Raw genomic sequence first — 27,856 nt, forward strand, 5'->3', positions numbered from 1 at the left:
GGTTACAACGTTCTCGCTCAATACTTGACCAACATTTTAAGATTTCAAAGATTTTGGTTTACATTGGTCCCTTTGACACCAATGCATGGGAAAATAGGGAACAAGTTGAAAGATACCAAAACACCTTATGTAAATTAAGACATATTTTATTAGATAATGCCTCATTTGCATAATTAAACGTAAAAAAGTCCAGAAAACTTGTAATACAAAAAAGTATTGTCTTAATGTAAATAATCAACTGGGGAAGTTTCATGATGATATCTGTTAGTTAAAATATTTTCCCTATTCACCTGTAGTGTCTCCCTGCATTGGGAAACCACTTGGATTTCTTAGGACTTTGTATATGTGATAGAGGAGACTTTTATGAGTAATAAACATTTGTCAGATTTTCTGTTGCAATTTGTAGGATATTCTTTTTTTCTTACAAAATGCTTGTACTATAATGCCTCAAATCACCGACTACCATCCTGTGTGTGTGTGTGTGTGTGTGTGTGTGTGTGTGTGTGTGTGTGTGTGGCACATTGGTCCCTCTCCATATTGTAACCAGGGGTTGATGCATAGACTGTATAAGTGAAGCCAAAACATCTGGATCGCTTCCTGGGGGCTGGCTGCAGTATAGGTCATAATCCCCGTTCCAGAATCAGCCATGGGTTCAGAATCATGAACCCATGGCTGATTTTCTGCTTTTTAGTGTATTGAATATGGCCCTGTCAAGCAAACTTCTAATTTGTTTGGTCTAATGTTTTCATTTTCACATTTATGTTCGTTGTGACTTTAAAGTTACAATCATTAAGATTTTAGTCCCGGTTGATTTTGAAGTGCGTTTTAACAACACAGATTCTCGATCTGACCCATTAAGGGCCAAACTTGACGCGCCAGATGGTTTGTCAACACAAAACCATGTGAGAAGCCGTCAGTGGAAAGCGTTTGGAAAACAGGCAGGCACTTTCAAAAATTACCTGGCAGGTGATTGGATGAACCATCTGTCTATCATGTCTGCCATTGTTGTTTTGTGGGCACGGCCTTCACACACACCTAATTCACAGCAGTAGCTGAAAGCAGCTCCTCACCGGAGGCTGATTGGTTCGGTTCGCTGCTGTTTGGACATAAACGCATCCTTGAAGCTTGACAAGTTGGATTTTTATGTGATATGTGATCCCAAGATTGTCTCTTGATCTCGTAAGAATCTGCTGGCCAAGGTAATCAAGGGCTAACCTTGGTGCTAAATGCATTGCGTTTCTGTGGCTGCTTCACAATAATAAAAATACATACACATCCCTAGTGACCAATGGGACGGGTGCTGGATCAAATCAATAGCATAGAAGGACAAATAGAAGGATGTTGATATGCAGATCTATTTCTTCTTTTATGCTTCACAATAAAAGCCACGCCGAATTTTGAAAGTTGAATGCTTTTAATGTAAGGTAGTCATATGAAATGTTCTGTTTGGTTTGGAAAGTAAACAGTGAGACTGTTATTAATATGATAAGAACTGTGAATGTTAATGTTGAACTATATGTTGCATAGTTTCCTGTGAATCCCTAATGTTGAATCCCTCAGGAATGGTGGACTCTGCCACTAACAACTAACTTTATAACACATTCAAACATATCACAGAATTGCTGTGAGTTTTACTATTTGCAAAGTGGGTGTTTCTGAGAATGCCTTTTCATTATTCTATTTATAAACCCCTCTTCAAGTGAGAATCACAAAGTGCTTTCCAGAGGAAGAGAAATTAAGTACAATAACAAGACAAGTCAGTGGCTGTAATGGCCATACTTAGTGTTTTAAAGTGTTAGGAATATTTTAGCTCTGATGTGGAAGTTTGACATTCTTAAGGTTTCTTATATTTGGATTTTGAAAGAGTAACTATTTGCTCTTTAAGTTATTTATTAATTATTAAAGCAAAACTGGATTCTTGAAAACAGTTTATTTACTTCAACATGACTCTGTTCTCTCTCATGTTGAATAGAAAATGTTCTTAGTAGTAGGAAAGTTAACATGAAGAACCATTTTTTTTTTTTTTGCTCCAACAGGAATGTATGCGGGCCAGCCTCAGATGCCGTTCACTCCGCAGGGTTTCACTCCAGGGATGGGCGGAGCCGCCATGGGCGGAGGAGGGGCCATAATGCCCGGCATGGCGATGCCCAACGGCAGCTACATGGGCATACAGCAGCAGGGCGGGTTGCCAGCCAACCAGAACATTTACAGCATGCAGCCAGGACAGCAGCAAGGACAGTGGAACATGAGCCAGGTAACACTCAGGACAGATATATATATATATATATATATATATATATTTACATATATATATATATATATATTTACCGGGGGGGATGCGTAGAATTTCCCCCTTTCTGGTCTACATATCCCTGCCTCTGCTCAATTATGCTCAAAGTGATCAATGCTACTTCACCAATAGAACATATATACCGAAAATAGAAGTATTTTAAACTAAGTTAAGTGCTGTAACAGGAACGGGTTTTCCTGGGTAAAATTGTGATTTCGCCAGGAAGTGAACTCCACTTCCCAGCTTGAAAGCACTGTATTTTACGTTTTATTTTATTTTATGTTTCACATTTTGCTATTTCATTTTGATGTTATTTTCCATTGGATATTTAAGTTCATAAATAATTGTTTTGGCATGGCTGGTCAAGTGGCTTTATCTGTTGTATTAAAAGGGCGATTTCATTCTTGCATGTTTTGTTTTGTTGTGCATGATTAGAAAACATCCCCCTCTGCTTTTTTCAAAAATCACAGCCTACGTTATCCATAAAAACACATAGAATGGTGGTACTTAATTAATTTTATAGTGATGATGAAGTCATTTTTACATTTAGCTGATTGTAATTCCACTCCACTCTGCACATTCATATTTTATGAAGCACGCTTACATGTTTACTGGATTTCTAGCTGCCTAAATAAAAATGTCATAAATATAGCGTATTTTTCCTCCACACCAGCTGTCAATGAGTTCCATTATCCTGGTCCTAAAGGTTTATATATGGTCTTACACAGTTGTCTGCTCTCCATGCAAAGCCCAGTGCAGTGTGACCTCAACCCTTCAGCCTCTCTAAAATCACAAGAGAAGAAGAACAGCTTTAATTAACTATTAAATCATTTTATAACCAAGGTTATTGTATATCGTAGACTGGGGAGTAAGGTTTGTCTGCGTTGTTTGCATTTCTTTAAACCAGTCACAATCGTCTTGTGCGCTAGGTTCAGGACGCAGATACGGTGGCTCTGCAAATAGTCTCGGGAAGGAACTTGTTTTGGTGGAACATTTGCACCCCGCAAAAGAAAACACCACATACAATATTAAATGAAGTTCAGTGTTCACACAATACAGTAACGGGAGCTATTTAAATTAGCTGGATACATGGTTAAATGTCATTTTCTTTTTGTTTTTTTCATTAAACATGTGATTCAGTCCAGTATTATTTCAGTTATTAAAAAATATACTATAACCAGCGAGATTGGACCAATATACACTATGGTAGTGTCACGATACTGGAATTTCCACCTTGATAATACCTTGAAAAATATCGATATCTGATACCACGGGGATGATATATGGGCTTGCTTATATCCGATTCAAAATATTTCCAAACAGCACTCCTGCTGTTTTCTTTGTCAACCAAACCCAGTCGCATAAGCTCTGTACACTCGACACTTACCATCATTAATGAGCATAAACCATTATACCTGCAAATCAATATTTATTTATTCATTCATTCAACCTTTATATATACTCGAGCATAGGCAACGCCAGGGAGAGGCTTGGTGGTGCTGTAGCTTGGTGGTGCTGTAGCTACCCCTAGCATTCCCATAGCACCCCCTTAGCTCCCCCAAGAAATTGCTGTGGTTTAGTAAAAAAAGCGGAGGTGGGTGCATATCTGCGCGCGTGTGTGTAGGCTGTGTGTCAATGGAAACTATACATTTCAGAGCACCGCCACTGTACTCAAGAGGGACGACCCTCATTTACAACGATATCAAGTCAAATTACAAAGACAAAAACAGAACAACACAGAAAACACACCATCAGAGAAAATTTGAAAAACAATAAAACTTTCTGGAGTGGAAAAATGATTTGATAAATAAGTTAGGATAATTTATCGGAAAACCTATATTTTTGACAACAACATAAATAACTACTATGTAGCCTAATTAGCTCCTCTAGGTAAAATCAAATCTTCTCCAGGTAGTGTTGCCCCACTCAGATATGACACATGATGCCTTTAATTCAGGGGTCTTCAATGTTTTTCTAAGCCAAAGACCCCTTAACGGAGAGAGACGGATCAGGGACGCCCTACTACATATATTATATAAAATCAACTTGTTTACAGAGTAAAAGAGCTGTGTTCTAGTTACAGCCGTCAATCTGTTCTGTCCTTATTTTACCTTCATGAACTGTCTATTAGGCCCACACCTGGTTTAAATGGAAGCAAAGCTGCTCTATGAGCTTTATTTGGCTGGATTTGATGCACTTTTCCTTATTCAGACAGATCACACCAGGTGGAAAATGGGTCTTACATGTTACTACTTGAAATGCATCGCAGTTAATGAGCCACACTCAATTAAAATTTACAGAGTAAGCTTACAAAGTCGAGTCAATTTTATTTATATAACCCCAAATCACAAATTTGTCCCAGAGGGTTTGAAGTGAAGCTGTACTGCCAATTAGGAATTTAATTAAACAAGACGTTAATTATCCAGCCCCAGTGCAACCACGACACTGTTAATAAAAAACAACAGCTAAGTTAAGTTAAAGCTAACTGGAGATTTAAATAGTTTGTCGGTCAACATCAAGGGAGGAATGACAACAGATTGTGTTCACTGTACCTTTTATGAAAATTATTTTTGATCCATTAGCTTTACGTAAACTGCCTAATGAGGTGGCAAATGTGAAATAACTAAATGGCTACATGACTAAAAAGAGGCGGATGGACATTGTTTGAGTAAGTCTTCTTAAGCCTATATGTGGCATATTTTTCATCTTGTTGCTACGGTAACAGCACTTTATTCTAAATTCAAACTTTCAAACAGAAGAGAAAATTAATTCATTGAATCATTTAAAATGGAAACATATGAACAATTTGTATTACTTAGGGCTGTCAGCATTAACCCATTAATCACGATGCGATTAAGGGCCGAGCATAACGCGTACATTTTTTTTAATCGCATGCCGCCATTTATTAATTTATTTTCACTTTACTCAGCTTCGCATCGTGCCTAACAGGCTACTATTTTGACCCTTTGCCGCACTTTGCCATACTTCCTAGTAACACATCCTGCTGCTGTAGGCATGATGGAAAAAGACAGCAGCAACACAATTCTGAATGGCGCTTTTTATTTTCCAAAACTCCCGGACGGATCGACAGGGTTGGGTACTGAAATCTGGTGCTTATACGGCACCGGTGCCTTAACAACCGGTATCTACCAGACCAAATAGCAGTGCGGATTTCGGTGCCTCATTCCGGTGCCACTGATATGCCTGCGCTGCTCTCTGATGCTCTGAAACAGACTTTTCCTCACTCGCTCCCATGGCCCTGTCATGGTCACTCTCCTCCTCCTCGGCTTCTTCCCTGTCATGATGCTGTTTCTGCTTCTCTGTATAGCCAGCCACCTCTCCTCCTCGGCTTCAGGTAATGCTGATGTTGAAGCAGCTACTACAGCCCCAAACATGTCAGAAATTTCGGCACATTTTGAGGAATCTGCATGTAGATTCTTAATTTTTTTTCTCCCGTAATTTCTCTGCACCTCCCTTGCGCTTTGGTGGTTGTTTGTCCATTTTAACGTGGATGCTAAACTTCCAGCATAACTATTACAGCTCGTGTCTCAGGGCCGGGAGGCGTGGCCATAGTGGGATTTCGAAAATTAACCAATGGGCCACTGTGAGTTCTTTATGGAAAAAAAAAAAAGGCCTACTCATATCAGCGATTCGGCCCAAAAGTGCGTTGGCCCACCGGGAAAATGTCCGGTAAGCCAGATGGCCAGTCCAGCCCTACTAGTATTACTAAACTATTACTATATAATTTGTATTAGATAAAAAACTGGTAGGCCAGCCTTAATCTATAACTTCCTATTTAGCGTTTGACTGAAAGCAGCTTGCTTTGTGTTTTATTTACACTACTGGGCAAAAGTTTTAGAACACCCCAATTTTTCCAGGTTTTTATTGAAATTCATGCAGTTAAATGTCTTATTGTACTCTGAAATGAAAGAATTGAACAAATAAATAAAAGTTAAAAAAGAAATCATGGAATCAATTTATAAACCAAAATGTATTCTACTTTTTTGACTCATTAAAGTAGCCCCCTTTGGCAGATATAACAGCTGAACACACTCGTGGCATTCTTTCTACAATGGAAATCAAATATTCTTCAGAAAGTTCTTCCCAACTCTGTTACAGAAGTTCCCATTAATGTGTGGCACTTGTAGGTTGCTTTGCTTTCACTTTTCTGTCCAGTTCATCCCAAACCAGCTCAATGGGGTTTAAGTCTGGTGACTGTGCTGGCCACTCCATGTTTTTAAGCTTACCATCTTGTTCTTTTTTGCTAACTTTTTTACAGTACTGTTCCACCTCATTGCTACATCTTGGTGCAGACGTTTGTTGGGCGATTGGAGATCTTTTTGAATATCCTCCAGGCGTGTAGTAGCCAGTGGCGAGTGTTTGAAATGCGCGACTATCTTCCTACCATTCGCCAGTGCATCACTCACACTTCTCTGTGACAGTAGCCCTTCATGCACCACCAGCTGGAGAGTGTGGGCGAAGCATCCCAAACGTGATACATCCATCTCGTCCATGGCTTTCTTCATGTTGCTAGCGTTGTCGCGCAAAACAACATGAACGTTGGACTTGGGGATTTTCCACTTTACTAGCATTCCCTCAATTGCTTTGGCAATTAATGTGCCAGTATGTGACCCTCGGAACTCGTTGGCGTGCAGCACCGCACTTCAGGGGCTAAATGTTGACTCTCTGTCCACCCAGTGTGACGTTGAACTTAGCAAAGACATTGGGCACATGTCGGAGCTCCAAATGTCCGTGGTAAAGCTGACTGCATACATGTCTTTCAGCATATACGAAATGTGTTCCCTAACTGTCTCGTATAATTTGGGTAGCGCAGTTTCGGAGATATATTTACGACCTGGCAAACAGTACCTTGGTTCCAAATGCTCCATTAAGCGTTGAAATCCCACATTTTCGACGACAGACGGGTTGGTCATCCAGGACAATAAACTCCAAAATTAGTATCGGCTATCTTTGTTGCTTTTTGGCTGTCTTTGCGGAATTTATCTCGTCACTGGAAGGCAGTTTCTAGAGTTTGCTGCTGCAGTTCGTCCTTCTTTTTCCCCTTAGCTTTGGTAAAATCGTCGTGCTCTTTAGCGTGATGCGTCTTCAAATGTTTGATTAAGTTGCTGCTGTTGAAATTTGCAACACTCATGCCACCCCTCGAAATTGCTTCTTTGAATATGTGGCATGTCGCCGTCTTACTGGTGGGAACATCCACTGTAAAGTACTGTCAAACCGCCGACATGATGTGCTAACGTTAGCTCCTTTTTAAGGAGGAGCCAGGTGATCAATTCCTCTTCGCCCCTCTAAAACAGCAGCTGCCGATGGCAGCACAGCACAACTGTTTTAAGAGTGGCGAAGAAGAACTGTGTCAGAGCTAACTGAGCTAACCAGTAAATAGATTCCTATTTCTATTAAATTACGTGGTATCGGATCGGTGCCTGGACTCCAGTACTCGCAGATACCGATGCCAGCATTTTTGGCAGTATCGGAGGCATTTCCGATACTGGTATCGGAATCGGAACAACTCTAGTTCCAACAATACTTTTATACAAACAGAGGAGGTTGTAAGTAATCCAGACAAGTTGGAACACCTGTGGGAATTGGTAGCACCAACTTTCAAAGCTTGATCAACCTCCATTGCTGCAGAACAGCTTTACATTGTTAACCCATTTCTTGTTCCCTGAAAAAGGCCTTTTTGTAAAATTCTGAAATGTACATTATTTTTCAGTTTTGGATAACCTTACTTTTTTTTTTAACCTCAGGCAGTTCACCACTTACCTTTGTACCATTTCAAGCTATTCATTGGAGTTCAACTGCTAAAATTTCAATAAAAAACTTGAAAAATTGGGGTGTTCTAAAACCTTTGACCAGTAGTGTACATCATCAAAATGACCACACAGATTTTGAGGTTAAAAAGACTCCCCTGTTTGAATAACCAATATGATTTCTCCATGTTAAAATAATTGATTAAGGGTGCCTGGGTAGCCACCTGGTAGAGCACACACCCATATACACAGACTCAGTCCTCGACACAGACCTGCGGCCCTTTGCTGCCTTTCATTCCCCCTCTTTCTCCCCTTTTATGTCTAAGCTGTCCTGTCACATATAAAGGCCTAAAGAATACAAAAAAAAAATAATAATAATTGAATAAGCCCAAACTTGTTGATATGAGGACTTCCAGCTCCATCTATACTGGGTCAATACTGTGAGGCCTGTCTACACATCTGTCCAAGACTTCCCTCTTTATAAGTCTGTTAGCTGCTGCTCAAACACACACACTGCTTGTACCCAGGGTGTGTGTTCGCACATGGTACTCAAAACTGTTATCAGCATGTTGACATTTAGGGAGGTAAATGAGAGATCATAAATCAACACACACACACACACACACACAGTTAAATTGGGAGGTGGATGACGAGGTGTGTGTGTGCATATCTTGCAGGAAGAGGATTGAAATGGTGAGTTGATGAACTAATTTGGTTGCACCTAATGTCCGGGCTTGGCTGGCACACATGCACCACCCAGAAACACAACACACACACACACACACACACACCACAGCTCTCAGATGACCAGATAAGCAAGTGGCGCTGCACCAAAGCACATTCATAATAGATAAGGCAGAATGGAAGGAGGATCGCGAGCAGGGGAGCAGAAGAGGGGGATGAGGGTGAAGAGTGGTGAGGTGGACAGAGAAGTGGGGAAAGGTGGGAGGGCAGGAAGCAGGGGAAGCCAGAGGCCTTTAAGAGCAGATATGACGGTAAAAAGCAAGGGATGGAGGTAAGGGAGTGAGGCCAAAGGATGGAGAGTACCAGCCGTCCCCCCTCTCCCCGCCTCTGGGATTAGGGAATAGCTGTCTATTTTAGCTCTGAAGAATTCTAACACTGACCTCCATCTTCTGCCTCCCTCTCTCACTCAGATAACCCAGCAGATGTCAGGCATGGATGTGAGTGGTGGAGTGCCGGCACCAGCCACTTTCAGCCAGGCAGGGGCCCCTGCGGCTGGCTGGCCCGCGGCTCCACCTGCAGCTACTGGCCAGACCCTCAGCACTCAGCTGTGGAAGTGAGGAAAAGGGGGTCCGGAGGAGGAGTGGGGGAAAACGGAGGGCAGTCATATGGCAATAAAATAGTGCCCCCCCCAACCCCCCCCAACAAAAAACCTACACACCTTCACCATGATTCCTTTAGAAAGCCAAGATGACATCACACTGGATTGAGAGAGAGAGAGAAAAAAAGACTGGCAGCTGTTGTTTCCCATCTTTATTCAGCTTTCCTCTTCCTTTTTGATTTCTTTTTGTTGTTGTTGTCTGAAGAAAGAGACAAAAACAGCAGAATCGACAGTAAAAGAAAGCTGCTGGACCAATAACTTCAAGTGTGTATTATAGTAATATTATATCATTACCAAAATGGATAGTTAGTGAATAGTCTTTCAATACCTACAGTAGATATGGCTATCTCATGGTTGGCTTATGCTACTATTAGTGCGTTCCATTTGTACTCTGAAGTCGGATTTTCCGAGGTCAAAGTTGGAAGCACGCCCCCTGACATCAGATTTCTGAGCTCGGACCTCGGAAAACCCCACCGTACCCCATGTTCAAAATCCAACATGGCTTTCCTGTGCATCAACAGTTGGGAAAGCTGTAGTAACATACAGTAATTAGCCCTTGTGTCTTATTTGTGTCTCTCTAAACCAGTCGTACACACAGTCCTGTCCATCTTCTATCTGTGGTATCTATGTTGCTACGCTGTTTGTATGCACAAAAACAGCGTAATGCGTTGTTATCAACTGGTATTGCTAACAATGGCTAACCTGGCTAGAGTAAAAATCCAACTTGTAAATGGAACCCATTCATCTTGGGTGTGACGTCATTCCCAGCCCCGAGTTCCGAGGTAAATGGAAGGCACTATATGTCCTCACCCCCCTCTCTGCTGTGTATAATGTAACCCTCCCCTCTTCCTCTCCCTTCCTCCCCCTCTCTGTAGGGCGAGCTGAGTCTTGTAGCAGATAGTCGTCTGAACAGTACTGTATTTATGTGATTATGATGTGAACCTCCCACTTTTTCAGAGCCATAAGAGACAGGTTGATGCTGATTTTGGTTTGAGTTCTCTTCATCCCCATGGGGGAAATGATCTGGAGACAAGGTTCTCCAGTTGACTTTGAGCATCATGTGGAGCTAAATAGGGTTTGACTGACATGGGTTTAAAGCTGCTTATATGGTAGATAGTTATATTGCACTGATTCACTGAGTTATTGTCATGTAATTTGACAACTTTTCTAAAAACATTCAACAGCAGCCAGTGTACCACTGATCAGTTCTACAGTAAAGACTATATACAGCAGTGGTTCCTATCCTTCAGGTTGGGTCAGAAGATACACATGAGGGGTTACAACATCATTGAAATAGGAAACAAGAAAGATAATTCCATTTCTTGTTGAGAGAGTCTCGCCTCCTGCGGCTATATTCAATCGTTAGAGAAGGGAAGACCACTCATTGAACTTCTCCCAACTTATAGACACACTCCAACTGTGACAAGGGGTCACAAGTAGGGCAGGGTGATCCAGCCAAAAAATAGAATCTTTCTTTTATAATTTTTTTCCCTCACAAATGCAAAAAGACTTGAACATGACGGAACCATTTATATGGTTGTGGCTAGAAGGGATACAGCTACAGCCGGACATTTTGCAAAATTACACGAAATCGAATCTAATATAATAATATAATTGTAATACTTTCACCCAGGAAACGCATGTTCGTTCTTGGGAGTGTTTAAAATCCAAACCATGATCTTTTCCCTAAGCTTAATTAGTCTTTTTCGTGCCTAAACTTAACTGCCATTGTCGTAGCTGTATCCCTTTAAACCTCAACCCATTTATATATTAAAATAACTGCACCAACCACAGGGCAAACTATGTTCTAAACAATAAAGGTTAGCCCAAACAACTAAGGACTGTCCGCACCAGATTCTCCAATTAAAAGAAATAGTTCCACATTTTGGGGAATACACTTATTTGCTTTCTTGCTGAGAGTTAGATTAGAATATTGATACCAACGTTATGTGTGTATGCTAGTAGTGTTGTAGTCAAGACCGCCTAAATCGAGACCAAGTCATCACCAAGACCAGAGTGTATCGAGACCGAGACAAGACTGAGATTTTGAGGTGTTGAGACCGAGTCAAGACCCAGACCAGACCAGTGCGAGTCCAACACTGCAGGACAGGATAACATGTGGGAAATGCTAACCATAGGCACTCCTCACATTCCAATAAAAAAACTCCCACAGAAAACAAATTAGGATTCTTCCACATTTACTTCTTCCATAAGTGTATAATGTTAAAAATAATCAAAAGGCAGTTCAAATCCTGAGTCCTCTTTATCTGAGACCAAGACAAGAACGAGTAAAAATGCGGTCGATTACAAGACCGCACACTGTCTGCTAGGTATCGAGCTTGGTCAAAAGCCAAAAGGTTTGCAACCACTGATGAATATACACGTACTGTGACGACACTGTCTGGCCAGTTATCGAGTATGAGATGATGAGATGAATATAGATGAATACAGTATATCGGTCTGTTTCTCTACTGCTGCATACAACCCGCAGGATTCCCTTTAAGTCTGAGTGATTGCTGGACGCCCCTGTGTGTCTTTAGTAGCCATGCTGTGGTGTTTTGAAGTGTTTTGAACCCCTAGCGAGCTGGGTTTAGTGGCTCCTTGTTGTTGAGAACAGCCTCTTCCCCTGCGCTCCCTGAGGCAAATGAATGCGCTACTGGAATCACAGCCGTTAGTCTTTACTGCAGTTTAAATAGCAGAGCAGGTACTGGTATCTCCGGCTGTGTCGTGGTTTCGTCACTCAGATCGCTGTCAGGGAACAGCAGAGCAGGGGCTCCAGCTCAAAATGTTTTCTTAAAGTGATGGTTCGGAGTAATTCACCCTAGGGTCCTTTGCACCATGACCTCGAGCCAAACACCCCCCCAGAAGCTTTTTTCACCTGGGTCGAACATTGGGAGAGTTAGCTAGAGTAGTGTTATCAGCTGAATAGCTTAGCGCATGGGCTAATGGACCCACGTTTGTATCTTGTAAGTTACCCCACTAATAATGCCGAAATGATACCAAACGTCTACAAGTAGTACAAATAGGTTATGCTCTCAATAAAACGATGGATTGGAAAGTTTGTAAGTACACCAGAAGTTTATGAACCACTCGCCGGCCGCTCTTCAGCTCTCTGTTGCTGCTGCTGCTGTGCTGCCTGCAGTTAGACGAGTGCTTAGGGCCGTCTACAAATTACTACACCGAAAAGAGTTACAACAAAAATATTTATTAATTCAATGATTAAATAAGGTAATGTCTCCAAACTTACCTCAATTATTACTTGTCTCCTGCTAGTTATACTACAGCACTTACTTTAAAAAAACAAATTAAATTAATAAATATTTTTGTTGCATCTCTTTTTGGTGTTGTAATTTGTAGACGGCCCTAAGCACTCGTCTTACAGCAGCAACAACAGCAGAGAGCAGAAGCCAGCAGGCAATCGTTATTTACATAAACTTCTGGTGTACTTACAAACTTTCCAATCTATCGTTTTATGAGAGCATAACCTATTTGTACTACTTGTAGACGTTTGGTATCATTTCGGGCATTATTAGTGGGGTCATTTACGAGATACAAACGTGGGTCCGTTAGCCCCTGCGCTAAGCTATTCAGCTGATAACGCTACTCTACGCTAACTCTCCCAATGTTCGACCCAGGTGAAAAAAGCTTCTGGGGGGGTGTTTGGCTCGAGGTCATGGTGCAAAGGACCCTAGGGTGAATTACTCCGAACCATCACTTTAAGGGCGTTTTCACACATACCTCGTTTGGTCCGGACTTTCTGACTTTTTAGTTTGATCCGAACCAAAATTAAAGGTGTGAAACCTCCCCCGGACCACGGTCCGGATCAAAAGACCAAATTTTGGTCCGACAAAAAGAGGTGGTCTCGGTCCGGACCAAACTGAACCATGGTCCGGTTCGTTGATAGTGTGAAAGCATTTTTTGGATGGTTCGGACTTTCGGACCAAATACAGGAAGCTCTGGCAGGCTCTTCTCGTGTTACAAGACCGGGGAAGCTCCTTTAAGGAATAGCTCGGTGCTTAGTGAGAGAGAGAGAAAGAGAGAGAGAGAGAGAGAGAGAGAGAGAGAGAGAGAGAGAGAGAGAGAGACGGTAAATGCGCTCAGAGCAGACAGCTGTCGGCTATCAGAGCAGAGAATAGCAGTTTATTTGTTAAGTGGTAGTAAATGTACAGTGTAGGTTTCAGTTTGTCTCTGAATAAATGCTCCAGAAAGAAAGTTCCCATGTCTTGCTTCTCTACATCACAACAAAACAAAAAGAGCCGCGGCAGTAGGGGAGAGCAGCGGTCAGTTGAATAGCCTAAACTCGGACCCAGAGAGAGGATACGAGAGGACGGGGAAGCCCGTCAACAAACCAATCAGTTGTAAGTATCTGGAGACGTAGCTCACGTATGTGATGACGGCAGGACGTAGTTTTGTCACGTATAGATCTGTAGTGCGCTTGCAAAACTGCAGTGTGAAACCAAAACTTACCGGATCAAATGTATACAATGTAACAAAAACATGAACCTTGGTACGGACCTTGGTTCGGACTTTCATGTGTGAAAATGCCCTAAGAGCCCAGAATCTTTTAGTCAGATTTTACGGTCTTTCAGAGGCTGTAGTGGGTTCTGTTTAAAGCTAGATATAGCTATCATATGAAACTAAATAATGCTTCAAAGTTAAAGTTCATTGAACTTACTATACGAATTTACTATATCTGGCTCCGCCCTTGCAGCAAAGATAAGTGAACTGTCAGTTCACTTCCAACTGCAGGGTAAGATTTCTACCATCTTTTTCTTTTTAAAAATCGGACCGATGTGACACCCAAAATGTTGCTCCCTTCATGTATGACGCTATAACCGTATGTCTGCCATCCACCATCTTTATTGTGGTGTTTTGTTGTGTGCAGTACAAGAGAAGCACAGTTAGTCTGAAGCAAATAAACCTGGATGACCAATCAGAGGCCTAGATGATGAGGGGCTGAGAAGGAACAAGATTGGACAGTAGGCTATGAAAAAGGGGACCTGTATGAAAACGCTGGATGGGTCCCATCACCGCTGTCCAGTCCTTGTTTATTAGGAGTAAGAACAGAGGAGCAAGAGTAAAAATGAACAAACAACAAATACGTACAAACACACACACACACACACACACACACACATATGCACAGTTACCATCACACTGCCGAGTGCCGGTGCAGAGATTCATGTCCGTATAAACAGGGTCCCTCTGCCATGCAATAACTGTAGCACTCTTACACACATTAGTGTGAACAACACATATAAACACATTCATTAAATCTATTGTCCTCCAGGTTTATTTCCAACGTGTTTACATTTTCTGGTGCCTAGTACAGAGAAAATTGGTTTCCGTGCATTGAAAACAAATATCCAGGAATTTTTCTGTGTTCATGTTTGTTCAATGACTCTTAACTGTAAAAGTACTGTTTTATCTGTTTGGAATTTTATTTGATTGCTCCTTTTTTTCTGTTCCAAGATTTACAAGAAGGTCATTTGAAATAAAGGCTGTTATATCCTGGATTTAATCCTGTTTTTATTTCCTGTGTTTACATCGTACACCGTGCCCTCTGGATGTTAGGGATCAGGACAATACTGCAGTTAAAATACACTGAAGAAAAACGGTTCTTTCACATTCGAGCTGTGAAACCAAGCGGCCTACCTGATGTGCCATTTCCTGTCTACTCAATTCATTCTTTTATATTCCTCCGCTGGCGAGTGCATTTCCTTTTGTTTTCTTTGTTGTCGGCCCACAGAGTCTACATTATTGATGGCAGCTTGGCAGGAGAAACATCACTTGTTACTTCACCAGGCCGCTTCCAAACCTGATCACATATGCTACTTGACATACAAAACAAGAGGATGGCAGAGGTTGTTCCAGTTCATTACATATGATCAAGTTCAGGGTGATGTAAAGAAGAATTACATATAATTTATGCATCAATAAATCATTACCACATTAACTATGAGACATGAATGTGATTAATTTAGACAAAGACGAGAACTGGAACATCTAGCTGGTTCTGTCGGCTTCTAGCTTGGTTCTCTGTAGTTCAAAAAATAATACATCTTGCAACACATTTAAAGCTAATCAACACATTGTATCTAGTTTGTTTAAAAAGTGGACAAAGGCCCCGTTTATACGAAGGGAAGACGCAGATATTTTCCTGCGGTTTGGCCCCTCATTTACACGAAAACCCTGTTTCTATCACAGAAAACAATTATTTCTAAAAACTCTGGCCAAAGTGGAGATTTTGGAAAACTTTGTTTGCACGTTTGCATGTAAACTGAGACAAACGGAGGTTTAGGCAACCGAGAGAGAGAAAGAGGACATGATTGGTTGCTGTTGTTGCTATTGTCGGGATTCTGATTGGCTAACGTGGGCTTGAGCTTCTCGTTACACTGCCACCTACAGGCCTGGCATGCTCTTGACTGCATTGACGGCATATATACACGGGTACATATAAACGAACACTTTTCTGAAAACCGAGAGGTTGAAATGTCTGTTTATGAAAATAGCCGGCCACGTGTAAACGTAGCAAAATTGTAATCGAGAGTAAGCGAGACTACAGCCTGGCCAATAGATTTTACAGGGGTGTTGTGTGTTCTTGGTGAACACCAGTTTATCCGTCAGTAGCCTACCTCTGCGTAGCATGTCAATCTCACAGCTGCTGTTCCCAAAGAAATAGTTACACCACGTAACTTCCCCTAAAACAACAAAATTGTCAGTTTGGCATTTCTGCTTATTTCCAGGTTAAATAAATGAGAAAACATATGTTTATATTTTTCTGGTAGGCATATTCTTGAACTTTGAAGAGGGCCAGGCTAGCTGTATACAGTCCTTCAGCCAAGCTAGCTTTCTAATAGCCTAGCTAGTTACAGTCTTTCTGCTAGACAAGCTATACGCTAACAGCATCCTGATACCAGCTTCGTACTTAATGCACAGCCATGAAATTTGTATCAATCTTTTTATCAGCTGTTAAAAAAAAACAGCATTGTAAGTAATACCACTGCCAAAAGATACTGTGTAGCAATTATCTGTACCAAGAGACTTGTTTGTATGCTAATTATATCTCAAACCCACAGTTAATTTGACAATGATGTATTAATGGTTAAAATGACATTGACAATGACAAGTATTCACATGGCACTTCAGCAACATTATATTTTTTACATTTACACTTAAGTTTTTCATATCAACAAATCATGTATGGAGGAAATGAACAGGCCAAGTCATTCCAGTTTGTAAAAGGAACAGATTCAGTGTTGTCCACTTCTCACAAAGCATGTTTGACCGACAGCCAGAAGTCTTGTATCATGCAGTTCCTCAGAGTCTGTGTCCATGATGAACAGATTTTATCCAGGCCATAAGGAGAGAAAGCAGGGTGCTGCTGTTAGTCCCAGCCAAGAGATGATGGGCAGACACAATCAGATTCTGCTTTTGGATCCGCTGCTCAGCTCTTCCTCTCACACCTCAATGACCACAGTGTCTTTCCGATGTTTGGGCTCATTTGCGAGGTGTGGTTTCTCTGTGCGGGTGTGCCAAACCAGCACCTGAAAAAGAGGAGAAGAAAAAGAAGCGTGAGGAAATGTGCTGACAGTGGAAAGGCTGGACACTAAATAAAGAATGAACAGGCTGTTATGCTTGGATAAAACAGCACAGATACAGTTGGATGGCAGAGCTTTACTGATACGGTGTAAGAGCAAAGAAATATGATTTTGTTTTATTAAAACTGCTAATATCTGGTATTTTGGGTAAAAAAAATGTCTGAAAATGCTTTTTATAAAATCACTGGACACTGAAAATGGCAGGTTAAAGGATCATTTTGGTTAATTACAATTTGGGTGTCACTTTTTTGAGCACTGGCCATCTCTCCTACCAGTAATAATGAGATTGTACTCAAATATTCAATGAATTTAAACATGTGAGGCAATGTTGTTGTGTGCGTGCCCATCCTGTTTGTATCTAATCTGATGTATACACTCCTGATGGGTCTAAACACAGGACTTTTACTCAGGAGCAGGGCATGAAATTAACACCCGCCAACCCGCCAAATGCGGGTAAATTTTGCAATTGGCGGGTAACACTGTCAATCTACCTGCCACTTTGGCGGGTAGCCAATGACAATTGAGTGATTCAGATGCCTAACTATCGGTAAGCAGGGTACACGGTTGCTTACGGGCCTGGTCCAATCAGGGGCCCGCTTCACTGGAAGACATTGATTGAGAGCCGGGGCTCCATATGACCAAGCGGCAGGGAGAACGGGTCAAATTCATTTCCTTGTTTATGTTATGAAGACGAGATGTGTGTGACTCGAACATCTCACATTACCAACAAAACGTACAGCGAATTGACCGTGCAACACATTTCAGACCGTCCTGCCAACATGTAGACATTGTAACATCAATGTACGCTGGAACGATTTTTCACTCTTAAGTCTCTGAACGTTACTGCTGTTTCATCTTGTCAGCTGTCTGCAGCGAGTAAGCCCTGACTGCAGTACGCAGATCGAGGAGTGGCTCAATGTGGGTGGAGCTAAACGTTTGACTCCGCCCACTTGCCAAATAGCAATTGGCAGAGCCATTTCTCTATCACTCTGGCAATTGGTGTGAGGGGAAAACACAGGACTTTCAAGCTGACCGGAGATCTTTTCCCGTTGTTGTTTTTCTTAACCCAAGGCCTCCCTTGTTTGTGTTGGTGCCCCCAGAGACATGGGCTCGTTTCCCGCGAATTACGTTTTGCTTTCCCCGTTATCCTTTCCTTAACCCAGCGGCGGAGTGGAACCAAAACATCTACCGGGAAATCATGCAGACCACCGGCCGGCAGGCAGTGTCCGTCCGCGGGCAGGCAGCCAGCGTCCGTCCGCGGGCAGCCAGCGTCCGTCCGCGGGCAGCCAGCGTCCGTTCGCGGGCAGCCAGCCGGCATCCAGCGTCCATTCGCGGGCAGCCAGCGTCCGTTCGCGGGCAGCCAGCGTCCGTTCGCGGGCAGCCAGCGTCCGTCCGCGCGGGCAGAGCCATCCGCGGGCAGCCAGCGTCGGTCCCGCGGGCAGCCAGCGTCAGTCCGCGGGCAGGCAGCCAGCGTCCGTTCGCGGGCAGGCAGCCAGCGTCCGTTTCGCGGGCAGGCCAGCGTCTACGTTCGCGGCAGCCAGCCGTCGTTCTGGCAGCCAGCCGTCGTTCGCTGGGCAGGCAGCGCGGGGTTAGTCCGGCGCGGGCAGCCAGCGTCCGTTCGCGGGGCAGCCAGCGTCCATTCTCGGGCAGCCAGCGTCCGTTCGCAAGCAGCCAGCGTCCGTCCGGCAGGCGGCAGCCAGCGTCCGGTTTCGCCAGCCAGCGTCCGTTTGCGGGCAGCCAGCGTCCGTTCGCGTGCAGGCAGCCAGCGTCCGTCTCGCGGGCAGCCGTCCGTTCGCGGGCAGGCAGCCGGCAGGTTAGTCCGTCCAGACTTTCCCGATTGCCACTCCGCCTCTGCCTTAACAACCGTCAGTTGTTGTCTGGCGTTCCCCAGAGATCAGGGCTCATTTCCCGGGAGTCATGTTTGCTTTCCCCGTTCTTCTTTTCCTAAACCCAACCCCGTTCTTTTTTCCTTTTTACAATTCAAATATCATTGTTTATTATAATCTATATATCTATAATTCAAATATCATTATTTATTATAATCTATATTATATTATAAAGGTGTTGCATTGACGTTTGAGAATGTGCTGCCTGATGTCCGCCACCAGATGGCGCGCCCACGGAGTCAAACGTTTAGCTCCGCCCACATTTGGCCCAACCCCGATCTGCGTACTGCAGTCAGGTGCAATTGTCTGCAGCGGGCGGGCCTGTTGCTCCGTTTCCCCCGCGACTGACGCGCACACACACTCACACACAATCACACACACACACAATCACACACGGTGGATGCAGGAAAAAACGCAGATGAGACCTACAGGATGACCTAAATTGTGGACAGCTGCTTAATTGTAAGTGCAATGATAAGTTAAAGTCCAATATGAAACCGTATGAATGCGAGTCCCAACCCAGGATAGGAAATTAACTAACAATGTAAAGATCAACAAGCCACTGACACATATGGTCGTATTTGATTCATTCAATAAATTATTATTTTGTGTCTAAATCCACCAGCCATTTTCATATTATACCATCATATAACATCATCATCCTGAGCCTTTTTGGTAAGGTTCCTAGAAAATCTCAGCCCAGAGTAATTAATTAATAGTACTAATTATTATTCTCCCCAAAACAAGTTTCCTTTTGATTTATTTTTTTTATTTTTAAGAACTATACAAAAAAAGTTGCAACTTCTTTGCAACAACTCATGTGTTATGGTCCACATTCACCAGTGTTTTTTTGTTGTGGTGCACGTAGGCTACTCCTGATTTTGTCAGTCCTCTTATCTCTTATATGCAGAGGTGTAACGAGCCAACACCGGACCCCTATGCAGTATTATCAAGGCTGGACCCCCTACTACAGCACGTGTGCAATGTCCATGAGTAGGCTACCATGAATAGGACAGGACAGGATCATAGTGTCACAGCAAGTCCTGTTTTTCACCTTTTATGAGGCAAAAAAAAAAGTGGCTTGTAAAAAGTCACTTTGGCAGGTGGATTTAAAAATCCACCTGCCAAAGTGGCTGGTGGTCAAAAAGGTTAACTTCATGCCCTGCTCAGGAGTGTGGGGAAACTGGGGTCTGTGTCCCATGTGAAACCAAAAGTCAACGGTTGCTTTTTCAAACCCACTTTTACGGACCTTAAGGCCGTTACACACCGAGCGTGGCGAATGTACAACCCAAAAATGCGAAATAATTGGCTGCGAATATCTTGCATCAAAACTATTCTTACCGGCAGCGATTGAGTTGTGCAATAAAAGGTTTTAATATTCGTGCCATGCCAGGTCATCTACCATGTCGGTGGGACAGTTTGAGGTCCTTCTGGGGACGCTGCTGAAGAGAGAGAGAAAGTGACGGGAGATACAGTGTGAGCAAACGAGAGAGAGAGAGAGCGGTGCAGAGGACAGTTAACGTTTAGCGGTGAAGATATGAAGTAAATGTACAGTCTGTTTAAAATGGAGGCCGGTATACATTAACTAGAACGCTCACATGATTAAAAGTACCACCGTGGTCACGTGTTACACACTGCATGAAAAGTGGGATTTCCGTCCCTGTAAACGCCTGTAAACGCCTGTAAACGCCCGGAAATCCCCCTAATTTTCGGCAGTTATCGACAATTTACAGGCTGTGAACGTCACGTTCGTCTGTGCCACAAATTGTCGGAAACGAACCATGACGTATGTGGAGAGCCCCCGCGGAGGTGTTAAAGGATCTAATTAGAATATGAATAGGCGCCTGGCCAGAGAACGTCTGGCCTGGCTGGAATTTCCTCACTCACTATTGGATGAAACCACTACTTTTAAACAAGAAAAATCTCTCGTGATTGGTTCACAGGTCTGTCACGGGTTAGGCTATTGGTCAACCTGGGCCATCATTATTATAATAATACAATTTTATATATATATATATATATATTTATTTATTTATGTATATATATATATATATATATTTATTTCATATATGCTATGTTGTATATTCATGTCATGATTATCATAGTTAAAATGATTTGCCAGGAACTTGCTGTTTATTCAAAGATAGAGCTTTATTGACACAAAACACAGACAGAAAAAAACTGCGTACAAAGCATCGGAGACACAGCACACACAACAAATATCCCTCGCTCACGAGAAGCAGCACCGTCCACACCTAACTCGCGGCTGCCTCGGAGCTGTAGGTAACCGGCAGAATTCGGTCTATTTAGCAGACGTCTGGGGTGCGTTGTCCTGGATGACTATGGTGGCGCACTTCCAAATGTCACCTCACCCACAGCCAGCACACTCTGTCTCGCTTCCAGCAGCTGTAAAATCAATCAATAAAGACAGTCAGTACTGCGCAATGCACTGCTTACGGACACAACACATCTATGAATGCACCTGAATAATATTCACATTAACCAAACGGATCTAATCTTACCCTCTTTTCTTCTCCACCGACTCCGAGCTGAACTCTTCACAGCTTCTGCCCGCGATGCCACATCTGGTTGTTTCTACCTGAAGCTCCTGCTGCTGTCTCCTAATATGTCTTACAGGCAGCTGGAAAACAATTAAATGAGAGTGGCATGAATAAAAAACATAAGTCACAGTAAAATTAAACAAGGAAAGATGAAAAAGTAAAAAATACTTACACACAATGGCGTCATTATCAGCGTCATGTAAATCTGGGGAAAAACAAGGTAGAAATGGAGTAACCCTGCCCGGAGGAAGCCCGGGGCCCCCGTCTGGAGCCAGGCCCAGACGGCGGGCTCGTCGGCGAGCGCCTGGTGGCCGGGTTTGCCACGGAGCCCGGCCGGGCACACAGCCCGAACAAGCTACGTGGCTCCCACATCTCCAGCCCATGGGCCCACCACCTGTGGGAGGAACCGCTAGGGTCGGGTGCGCTGCCACATGGGTGGCAGTGAAGGTCAGGGGCCTCGACGGACCAGACCCGGGCAGCAGACGCTGGCTCTGGGGACGTGGAACGTCACCTCTCTGTGGGGAAGGAGCCGGAACTGGTGCGGGAGGTGGAGCGCTACCCGGTTAGATCTGGGTGGGGCGGTACCTCCTACGCACAGTCTCGGTTCTGGAACTGTACTCCTGGATAGGGGTTGGACTCTTTTCTTCTCCGGAGTTGCTCAGGGTGTGCGGCGCCGGCGGGTGTGGGGATACTAACAAGCCCCGGCTGAGCGCCGCTGCGTTGAGTTTACCCGGTGGACCGAGAGGGTCGCCTCCCCTGCGCCTGCGGGTTGTGGGGGAAAACTCTGACTGTTGTTTGTGCATATGCACCAAACAGGAGTTCGGAGTATTCGGCCTTCTTGGAGACTTGAGTGGAGTCCTCGCATGGGGCGCCAGTGGGGGAATCCATTGTTCTGCTGGGGGACTTCAACGCCACGTGGGCAATGATGGAGACACCTGGAGAGGCGTGATTGGGAGGAACCGGCCTCCCTGATCTAAACCAGAGTGGTTGTTTGTTGTTGGACTTCTGTGCTAGTCATGGATTGTCTATAGCCGAACACCATGTTCGAACATAGGGATGCTCATAAGTGTACCTGGTACCAGAGCACCCTAGGCCGAAGGTCAATGATCGATTTTATAATCGTTTCATCTGATCTGAGGCCGTATGTTTTGAACACTTCCGGGTGAAGAGAGGGGCAGAGCTGTCAACCGATCACCATCTGGTGGTGAGTTGGGTCAGGGGTGGGGAAGACTCTGGACAGACCTGGTAAGCCCAAACGTAGTGCGGGGTAAATTGGGAACGTCTGGAGGAGGCCCCTGTCCAACGGACTTTCAACTTCGCACCTCCGGGGCGGCGTTTCGTGCATCCCTGTGGAGGCTGGGGGCATTGAACCAGAGTGGACAATGTTCAAAGTTTCCATTGCTGAAGCTGCGCGAGGAGCTGTGGTCTTAGGGTCTTAGGTGCCTCAAGGGCGGTAGCCCACCGAGCACCGTGGTGGACACCGGTGGTCAGGGAAGCCGTCCGACTGAAGAAGGAGTCTTTCCGGGATATGTTATCCCAGAGGACTCCGGAGGCAGTTGCAGGGTACCGAAGGGCCCGAAGGGCTGCAGCCTCTGCCGGTGAAAGAGGCAAAGCAGCGGGTGTGGGAGAAGTTTGGAGAAGACATGGAGAAGGACTTTCGGTCGGCACCAAAGTGCTTCTGGAAAACTGTTCGCCACCTCAGGAGGGGCGGGAACCATCCAAGCTGTGTACAGTAAGGATGGGACACTGTTGACCTCAACTGAGGAGGTAATAGGGCGGGGGGGAAGCATTTTGAGGAACTCCTGAATCCGACTAATCGCCCTCTATGTTAGAGGCAGAGCTGGAGGATGACGAGGGGGATTGTCGTCGTTTTCCGGGCGGAAGTCACTGATGTAGTCAAACAACTCCACAGTGGCAAAGCCCGGGGATTGATGAGATCCGTCCAGAAATGCTCAAGGCTCTGGGTGTGGAGGGGGCTGTCCTGGTTGACACGTCTCTTCAACATTGCGTGGAAGTCTGGAACAGTGCCAAAGGTGGCAGACTGGGGTGGTGGTTACCCTTTTTAAAAAAGGGGGACCAGAGGGTGTGTGCCAATTACAGGGGTATCACATTTCTCGCCTCCCTGGTAAAGTCTACTCCAAGGTGCTGGAAAGGAGGGTTCGCCGATAGTGCGAACCTCAGGTTGAGGAGGAACAATGCGGATTCCGTCCTGGTCGTGGAACAACGGACCAGCTCTTCACTCTCGCAAGGATCCTGGAGGGGCCTGGGAGTATGCCCAACCGGTCTACATGTGTTTTGTGGATTTGGAGAAGGCGTATGACCGGGTCCCCGGGAGATTCTGTGGGAGGTGCTGCGAGGGTATGGGGTGAGGGGGTCTCTACTCAGGGCCATCCAATCTCTGTACGACCAAAGTGAGAGCTGTGTCCAGGTTCCCGGCAGTAAGTCGGACTCGTTTCAGGTGAGGGTTGGCCTCCGCCAGGGCTGCCTTTGTCACCAATCCTGTTTGTAATATTTATGGACAGGATGTGCGTAGTGGCGAAGGGGTGGGGAGGGGTTCGGTTCGGTGGGCTGGGGATCTCATCGCTGCTTTTTGCAGATGATGTGGTCCTGATGAGCATCGGCCTGCGACCTTCAGCACTCACTGGATCGGTTCGCAGCCGTGTGGGGGGAGCGTTGGGATGAGGATCAGCACCTCTAAATCGGAGGCCATGGTTCTCAGCAGGAAAACCGATGGAATGCCTTCTCCAGGTAGGGAATGAGTCCCTTACCCCAAGTGAAGGAGTTCAAGTACCTTGGGGTTTTGTTCGCGAGTGAGGGGACAATGGAGCCGGAGATTGGTCCGGAGTAGAACGCGTGCGGTGCGGTATTACATTCCATCTATCGCACCGTTGTAGCCGAGCTGAGCCAGAAGGCAAAGCTCTCGATCTACCGGTCAGTTTTGGTTCCTACCCTCACCTATGGTCATGAAGGCTGGGTCATGACCGAAAGAACGAGATCCAGGGTGCAAGCGGCCGAAATGGGTTTCCTCAGGAGGGTGGCTGGCGTCTCCCTTAGAGATAGGGTAGAAGCTCAGTCATCCGTGAGGAGGCTCGGAGTAGAGCCATGCTGCGCCTTTGCGTCGAAAGGAGCCAGTTGAGGTGGTTCGGGCATCTGGTGAGGATGCCCCTGGGCGCCTCCCTAGGGAGGTGTTCCAGGCACGTCCAGCTGGGAGGAGGCCTCGGGGAAGACCCAGGACTAGGTGGAGGGATTATATCTCCAACCTGGCCTGGGAACGCCTCGGGATCCCCCAGTCGGAGCTGGTTAATGTTGCTCGGGAAAGGGAAGTTTGGGGTCCCCTGCTGGAGCTGCTCCCCCCGCGACCCGACACCGGATAAGCGGACGAAGATGGATGGATGGATGGATGGATGGATGGATGGGATGTAAATCTGGACTTGCAGACAGCTCCGAGCAAATATAGGTCACAGCCTCGTTATGAGGCGAGGTTAGTCTGTAAAAAAAAACAACAATGGTTAAGATCGGTATCTATTAACGTATCTATGTCCTTTATACAGAAGAATTAATGAAATTCATTCAATGAAAGCATATTCTTTAAATCTTACCCTTGCTCCGGTTCGTAGCGCCTGCTACAGTTTATCTCAGAGTTGTGAAGACGGCGGACTGCTTCCTGTAAATTACGAGATAAAAAAAAATATACTTTTATAAAACAACATCACCAGCTCAGCTCTGTAATGAATGGCGCTGAAAGCAGACACAGCTCTGTGCTGCTCGCGTTTAAACTTGGTGGGGTTTAAAACATTACTGCTAAGTCTAAGTAGCCTGTTTAACATCCAAACACAGTCATTGTACGATCAAGAGTTAATAAACAGTACAGACTATCTCGCCGTTTCATTAATAATCATATACTTACGTTGACTTTTTCTTTCTATGAGCGCATCTTTGGAGCCCCGGAGGTGATATGGAGGAGAGAAAAAAACCGCTCCAAACGTCTTGAACAACTCCTGTGTGTTTCCAAGTGAAGTTTGACAGAGTGTACCGACAACTCTTTTACCAGTTGGCCTGAAATATTCCCATATTTCGGAAGTTTTTGCTCCAACTCTCAGACTCATCTCCCATGTCCCGCCGATTTTTTTCAAATGGAAGCAGTGAGGGCGGGGGTAGGGGGCGGGGCAGAGTGATAGAGAGAGACCGTGGAGCAGATTAACCAGCAGGGCGCGAACAGCGCACACACTGGTGTGGAGGTGAATTACAGTGAGATTTAATGGATTACTGGGAAAGCTTAATAACCATAGCACAATTGATGTCTAGATTATGAGGCCATTTCAGCAGAGCCAACCGCTTCATATGTCATGGAGATGTGAATATGGTGCTGAATTTGCCAGTATTTTAAGAAGAGAAATGGTTGGGACCTTGTCATGCAATGACAAAGCTGATATGCTTTATGTGAAGCCCAGTGTTTTGGTGTCAGCAGAAAGACTTCTCTTAGAAAACTGTACAGTGGAGCCTCTGTCTCCATTCCACCAGACAATGTTGGATGAGCAAGACCAAAGACTGTAGTCATGTCACTATGCTCAGTGGTTGAGACTGTGAATGAATCATGGATTGCACATTTTACCTTTTGTGGCAAAGCCTGATTAAAACTAATTGTTGAAATAAATTATTTTGTGTATCTTTTTTTTACATCTAATTAGTCATTACTAATGACATACACAGTAATTAATCTAGCATACTTTCATCAAATAAATCTACTAAAGAGTCTACAATTAGGCTATACTGAGTCTGATCTATTTTAAGAGATTCTCTTAAAATTAAGTTAATACCTTTTAGAAAAATGTCACCTGGGGTAAAACTCCCTCTGCTACCCTGATTTGCATTTGTATAGCTCACAGCATTTTCATTTACATGTGAAAGCCTCCCCTAGAATTAGAGGGAGGGGGGGTCATGGGGGGACAACTGCCAAGCAAGGCCCACGTCAATTTCCGACAATTTTCGGCAGTTTTCGGTGTTGCCTGTAAATTGCCGTGTGCAGCCGTAAACCTGAAGTTCCACGACAATCTACAGTGCCGCATACTGACGAAAATGCCACTTTTCATGCAGTGACAGTCACGTGTTTAAAACGTCCACCATGTGGCAGTAAATAGAACAATTGTTGTTTTGGTCATTGGAAACCAACCTATTCTGAGGTGTAGGTACAGTATGTGAGCAAATTGCCCAACAATATTACTATAGTTATATATCTGATTTTGCTGGTGACCTTTGTATGTTTATATTGCACTATTAAACGTGTTATATACTAGATGCATCCAAGGTGGCGTGCAACATCGTGACGTCAAAATTACGTAATATCTGGCCGGCGCGTCCGATTTATGGCGCGCGAGCCGAGGTCGCGCACGGCTCTTTTTTTTCGGAGTGTCTATTTGCACCCCCGGTACGAATAGCCTCGGCCACACAGCTGAGCTATTTACACCCTGTGACGTAACAACAAAAAAACGTTGCTCGCGTGCACCGGAATCATGGCGGACGTTCATCTTCCATGACCGCAGAAACTGGCATATTAGGGAAGTTTTGTCTCTAAAGTTTATAACAATTGAATTCCTAGCGGAAAATGGATACTACAGTTGCGCTTTCTGTCTTCAGTGAAAGCATACAACCGTTAGTTTGTTAGTTAGTACCTATTTTTTTGTGTACAGTATGGTTACCTAGCAACCGAGGCTTGAAGAAACCAAGTGGTAAAACGTTGTCTAACTTCCTGAAAGAACTGCTAGGTGAGTGGTTAGTGCGCTTGCCTTTGGTATGGGAGTTTGGAGTTTGATTCCCCTGTGTGGTGATCTTATTTTTTAAAATTTGGATTGGATAATTTGCATGCAATTGCGCAAGTCAGGACCCGCAAACGCGTATCTTTTTTTTTTGCAGGGTGGTAGGGGAAGACTCATGAATATGCCTGCTCTGGTTGGGTTGGTTAGGTTTAGGCAAGAGGAGTGGGATGGTTATGGTTAGGGTAAGAATGTCAGGGCGATAATATTCCAAAAAGGTGTAATACATGAGTAGTATGGATAACTGTGTGTAAATATATGCCAAGGTACTGTAAATGCACAGGGGTGCAAATAGCATACATTGATATTTGTACCAGGGGTGCAAATAGCATACACTTCTAATTGCACCAGGGTACAAATAGCATACTGCTAATTGTACCAGGGGTGCAAATAGCATACACTGCTAATTGTACCAGGGGTGCAAATAGCATACACTTCTAATTGTACCAGGGGTGCAAATAGCATACACTTCTAATTGCACCAGGGTACAAATAGCATACTGCTAATTGTACCAGGGGTGCAAATAGCATACACTGCTAATTGTACCAGGGGTGCAAATAGCCTCACCCCTTTTTTTTTTCAGCGGCGCGCGACAAAG

At 44.4% G+C, this 27,856-nt stretch overlaps 2 protein-coding genes across 4 annotated transcripts in view; one reads left to right on the forward strand and one right to left on the reverse strand.

Annotated features, from left to right (window-relative positions):
• Window positions 1-9,445, forward strand: part of LOC120548109 (stromal membrane-associated protein 1-like) — a 293,451-nt gene extending 284,006 nt beyond the window's left edge. Inside the window, exons 10-11 of one of the 2 annotated variants that reach the window (XM_039784116.1) lie at window positions 2,037-2,254; window positions 9,213-9,445. In XM_039784116.1, the coding sequence (XP_039640050.1) occupies window positions 2,037-2,254; window positions 9,213-9,359 (365 nt within the window). In that variant the 3' untranslated portion in view covers window positions 9,360-9,445. Of the gene's footprint in view, window positions 1-2,033; window positions 2,255-9,212 lie in introns of both variants that reach the window. The other variant, XM_039784117.1, reaches the window with a different exon arrangement.
• A 6,371-nt stretch (window positions 9,446-15,816) lies between these two features.
• The window catches only part of b3gat2 (beta-1,3-glucuronyltransferase 2 (glucuronosyltransferase S)), a 116,388-nt gene continuing 104,348 nt past the window's right edge, over window positions 15,817-27,856 (reverse strand). Inside the window, exons 4-5 of one of the 2 annotated variants that reach the window (XR_005637153.1) lie at window positions 20,229-20,329; window positions 15,817-16,947 (exon numbers count right to left, since the gene is read on the reverse strand). Coding sequence is in view for 1 of the 2 variants with exons in the window: in XM_039784296.1 (XP_039640230.1) it covers window positions 16,861-16,947 (87 nt within the window). In the remaining variant the exon portion in view is untranslated. The remainder of the gene's footprint in view (window positions 16,948-20,228; window positions 20,330-27,856) is intronic. The other variant, XM_039784296.1, reaches the window with a different exon arrangement.

The sequence above is a fragment of the Perca fluviatilis genome, chromosome 19 (assembly GCF_010015445.1).
Source record: "Perca fluviatilis chromosome 19, GENO_Pfluv_1.0, whole genome shotgun sequence".
Taxonomy (NCBI): Eukaryota; Metazoa; Chordata; class Actinopteri; order Perciformes; family Percidae; genus Perca; species Perca fluviatilis.